This window comes from Rhinopithecus bieti, unplaced genomic scaffold (genome assembly GCF_001698545.2).
Source record: "Rhinopithecus bieti isolate Rb0 unplaced genomic scaffold, ASM169854v2 scaffold_6785, whole genome shotgun sequence".
Classification (NCBI taxonomy): Eukaryota; Metazoa; Chordata; class Mammalia; order Primates; family Cercopithecidae; genus Rhinopithecus; species Rhinopithecus bieti.
In genome coordinates, this window is record NW_016805170.1 from 112,632 (window position 1) to 115,419 (window position 2,788).

The 2,788-nt window shown below is 42.4% G+C and overlaps 1 protein-coding gene across 2 annotated transcripts in view; it reads left to right on the forward strand.

The window, feature by feature from the left end:
- SRPX (sushi repeat containing protein X-linked) overlaps nucleotides 1-2,788 on the forward strand; it is an 82,343-nt gene that overhangs the window by 65,743 nt on the left and 13,812 nt on the right. For both annotated transcript variants that reach the window (XM_017871407.1, XM_017871406.1), the window contains one exon: nucleotides 2,692-2,788. This exon is cut by the window's right edge and continues 4 nt beyond it. In XM_017871407.1, the coding sequence (XP_017726896.1) occupies nucleotides 2,692-2,788 (97 nt within the window). The remainder of the gene's footprint in view (nucleotides 1-2,691) is intronic.

A 2,788-nucleotide genomic window follows, 5' to 3' on the forward strand; every position in this document is an offset into this window, starting at 1 on the left:
AAAAAAAAAAAAGGGAAGGTATCTTCTGCTTTCTTCCCCACCTCTACCCCATTCTCCTGGACCAATTTCATTCATAGTTTGACATATATCTGAGTTGCTTTTTGTTGGTATGTTTGTTTTACCAACCACAATGAGAGGCACTGTGAAGAAGCTTTTAAAAATGGGTGGATCCCTTTGTGAGGGTTAGCTATGTGTTGTTCTAATCTAGCATTTGGGCCTGTATCCCTGCAACTGTTTGGTTGGCCTTCATATTCCCTGGAGACCACCACTTCATGTTAGCATGTTCATATCTGTGCCTTAAAGTTTACGGGCATATTAGAGCTTCCCACTGGGTTTCCATCTGTAGATAAAAGGATACCTCTAATTTATCTCCTGGTGATCCATAAAGCAAGAAAAGACTTTCTAGAATCCTATCAACCCAGGCTGTGTATGACAAAACATTTTTACACAATGATTAGGCAATAACAGTACATTTTCTAGTGAGAGGAGGCAGGACATTTTGTTCCTACATTCCAATAATTTTCCCCCAGTGCCTCATCTAGCTTAAGTAATACGACTAGTTATGCTCTCCCATTGTAACTTCTCAAAGATAAAGTTTGACCATTACAAAAGTATTTGCTATCACATACACATCCCACGAATCCCTTTGGAGAAAATGTAGGCAATCAGAATTGAAAGGTAAGTTGACATAATCAGGGATTGCGTTTTATTTACCTTCGAGTCTTCAGGGTCTAGCACAATGCCTGGCCCAGCCCCTACCACATAGTAGGTTTTTAGATTTTTGCAACTCTGACTGCTGTTGAAATCCTGTGTAATAAACACAAAACATCAAGCCATCAGATGACTCTATTTGTCTATAAGCTTTGTGAGAATATTCACTTTGTTGTTTTTGTGGGTAACTTGTGTAATATGGTTAGCAGTGTTACATTTTATTTGATTTTTTAATTTTTTGAGACAGAGTCTCACTCACTCTGTCACCCAGGCTGGAGTGCAGTGGCACGATCTCGGCTCACAGCAACCTCCACCCCCCAGGTTCAAGCGATTCTCCTGCCTCAGCCTCCTGAGTAGCTGGGATTACAGGTGTGCACCACCACACCCTGCTAATTTTGTATTTTAGTAGAGATGGGTTTTTGCCATGTTGGCCAGGCTGGTCTTGCACTCCTGACTTCAGGTGATCTGCCCGCCTCGGCCTCCCAAAGTGCTGGGATTACATTTATGAGCCACCGCACCTGGCAGGATTGTTACATTTTAAAACAGCATCTCAGTACTCTCCTGTCCCTTTGTTCAAAGCAGCTGTCTGCTTCCAGGGTTCTACAGCCCAGAGGCCAGAAAGGTTTAGAGCAGGATGCGATGGGAATGCACTCCAACAGGATGCGGAGTTCAGAGAAGGCTGTCTTGTTCCCTTTACAGCTCTCACTTGGGCTCCTTGCTGCCCTGGCATTTCTCCTATGACCCCTTCCACCATTTCCTATCCAAGCCACTGCTCTATAGCTCCCTTGTGAGGGAGAAGGTTCTAGTGTCAAGCTCTGAGATAAGTGCTTCTTGTGAGTTCCCTTATTTATTCCTTCTGCTGTTTGCATGCCACAGGCGAAACAAAGTCTCAGAGAGGTTACATCTACTTATATTTGAAGTATCACTCCTCTCAGGTTGATCTGAATTTAAGTTGTGCTTTCTAAAGACCTTAAAGCATCCAAAGCCAACAGCAGCATGTCTCAAAATTTTCCCACGACCCCTCTCTCATACCTGGTAAACAGCCACCTCACCCTACATGTAAGGCTTTCCTCAATGGTGACAATGATAATACCACATGTTCATTATTGGCACATATTCTCATCATTCCCTGAACTGTAGGGAGATGGGGAATTTGTATGTATATTGAAAAACAGAACATGGATTTTGATCATGCTATACTTATTGGTGTTCTCATTAGGCAGCCAAGAAAAAAGATGAAGTCACCCTAGCTGTGTGACCTTGGGCAAATTCTTTAGCCGTTTTGTGCCTCAGTTTCCTCATCTGTGAAATAGAGATAATACTACCTACCTAATAGGGTTGTTGGATTAAATGAGGAGGATTAAATAAATATTTGCAAAATGCCTAGAACCATGCCTAACATGTAAGATTTATGTAAGTGCAAAGAACACTTTTAGTCATTATTATTGTTATTAGGATAACCAAGGAATCACAGAGAACTTGCCTTTAGGTCTCCACAGTCCCAGATAGAAAGAACAGAGAAAGTTCTAGTACACCCTGTAGGCCCAAATTGCCAGTGACTGCTTGGACTATATTCTCTAATGATTTTCCTCACAGAAAATTCCCTTGTCTTCCCAACAGTGAGGCAATTCAGGTCCCACCTGGAACAAGAGTGAGATTGAAGGAAGAGACTTGGGCCCTATATTTTTCATCCTCCCTCCCCTCTCTCCCCACTTCCATACCATTCTACCCTACAGCCGGAAAAAAGTCTAAGCTTCCCAGTAGTTTGGGTCTTCCATTTTCTGGTCACAAACCGCTCTTCTAAAACAGACTAAAGCTTAGGAGATTCTATTCTTCAAGAAATTTTTGTTCTACTTAAGCTAGTCTAATTGTTGCCCCTCAGTCTCTCCATGTCCTGTAAAGAGTGGGGGGTCATCACTTGCTTGTCAGATCCATAATGTCATCTTTCCTGTTTCTGATTTTTTTTTTTTTCTCTCTAAGTGTCATTCTAAAAGGCCTCCCCCCAGGCTCCAACTTTCCAGAAGGAGACCACAAGATCCAGTACACAGTCTATGACAGAGCTGAGAATAAGGGCACT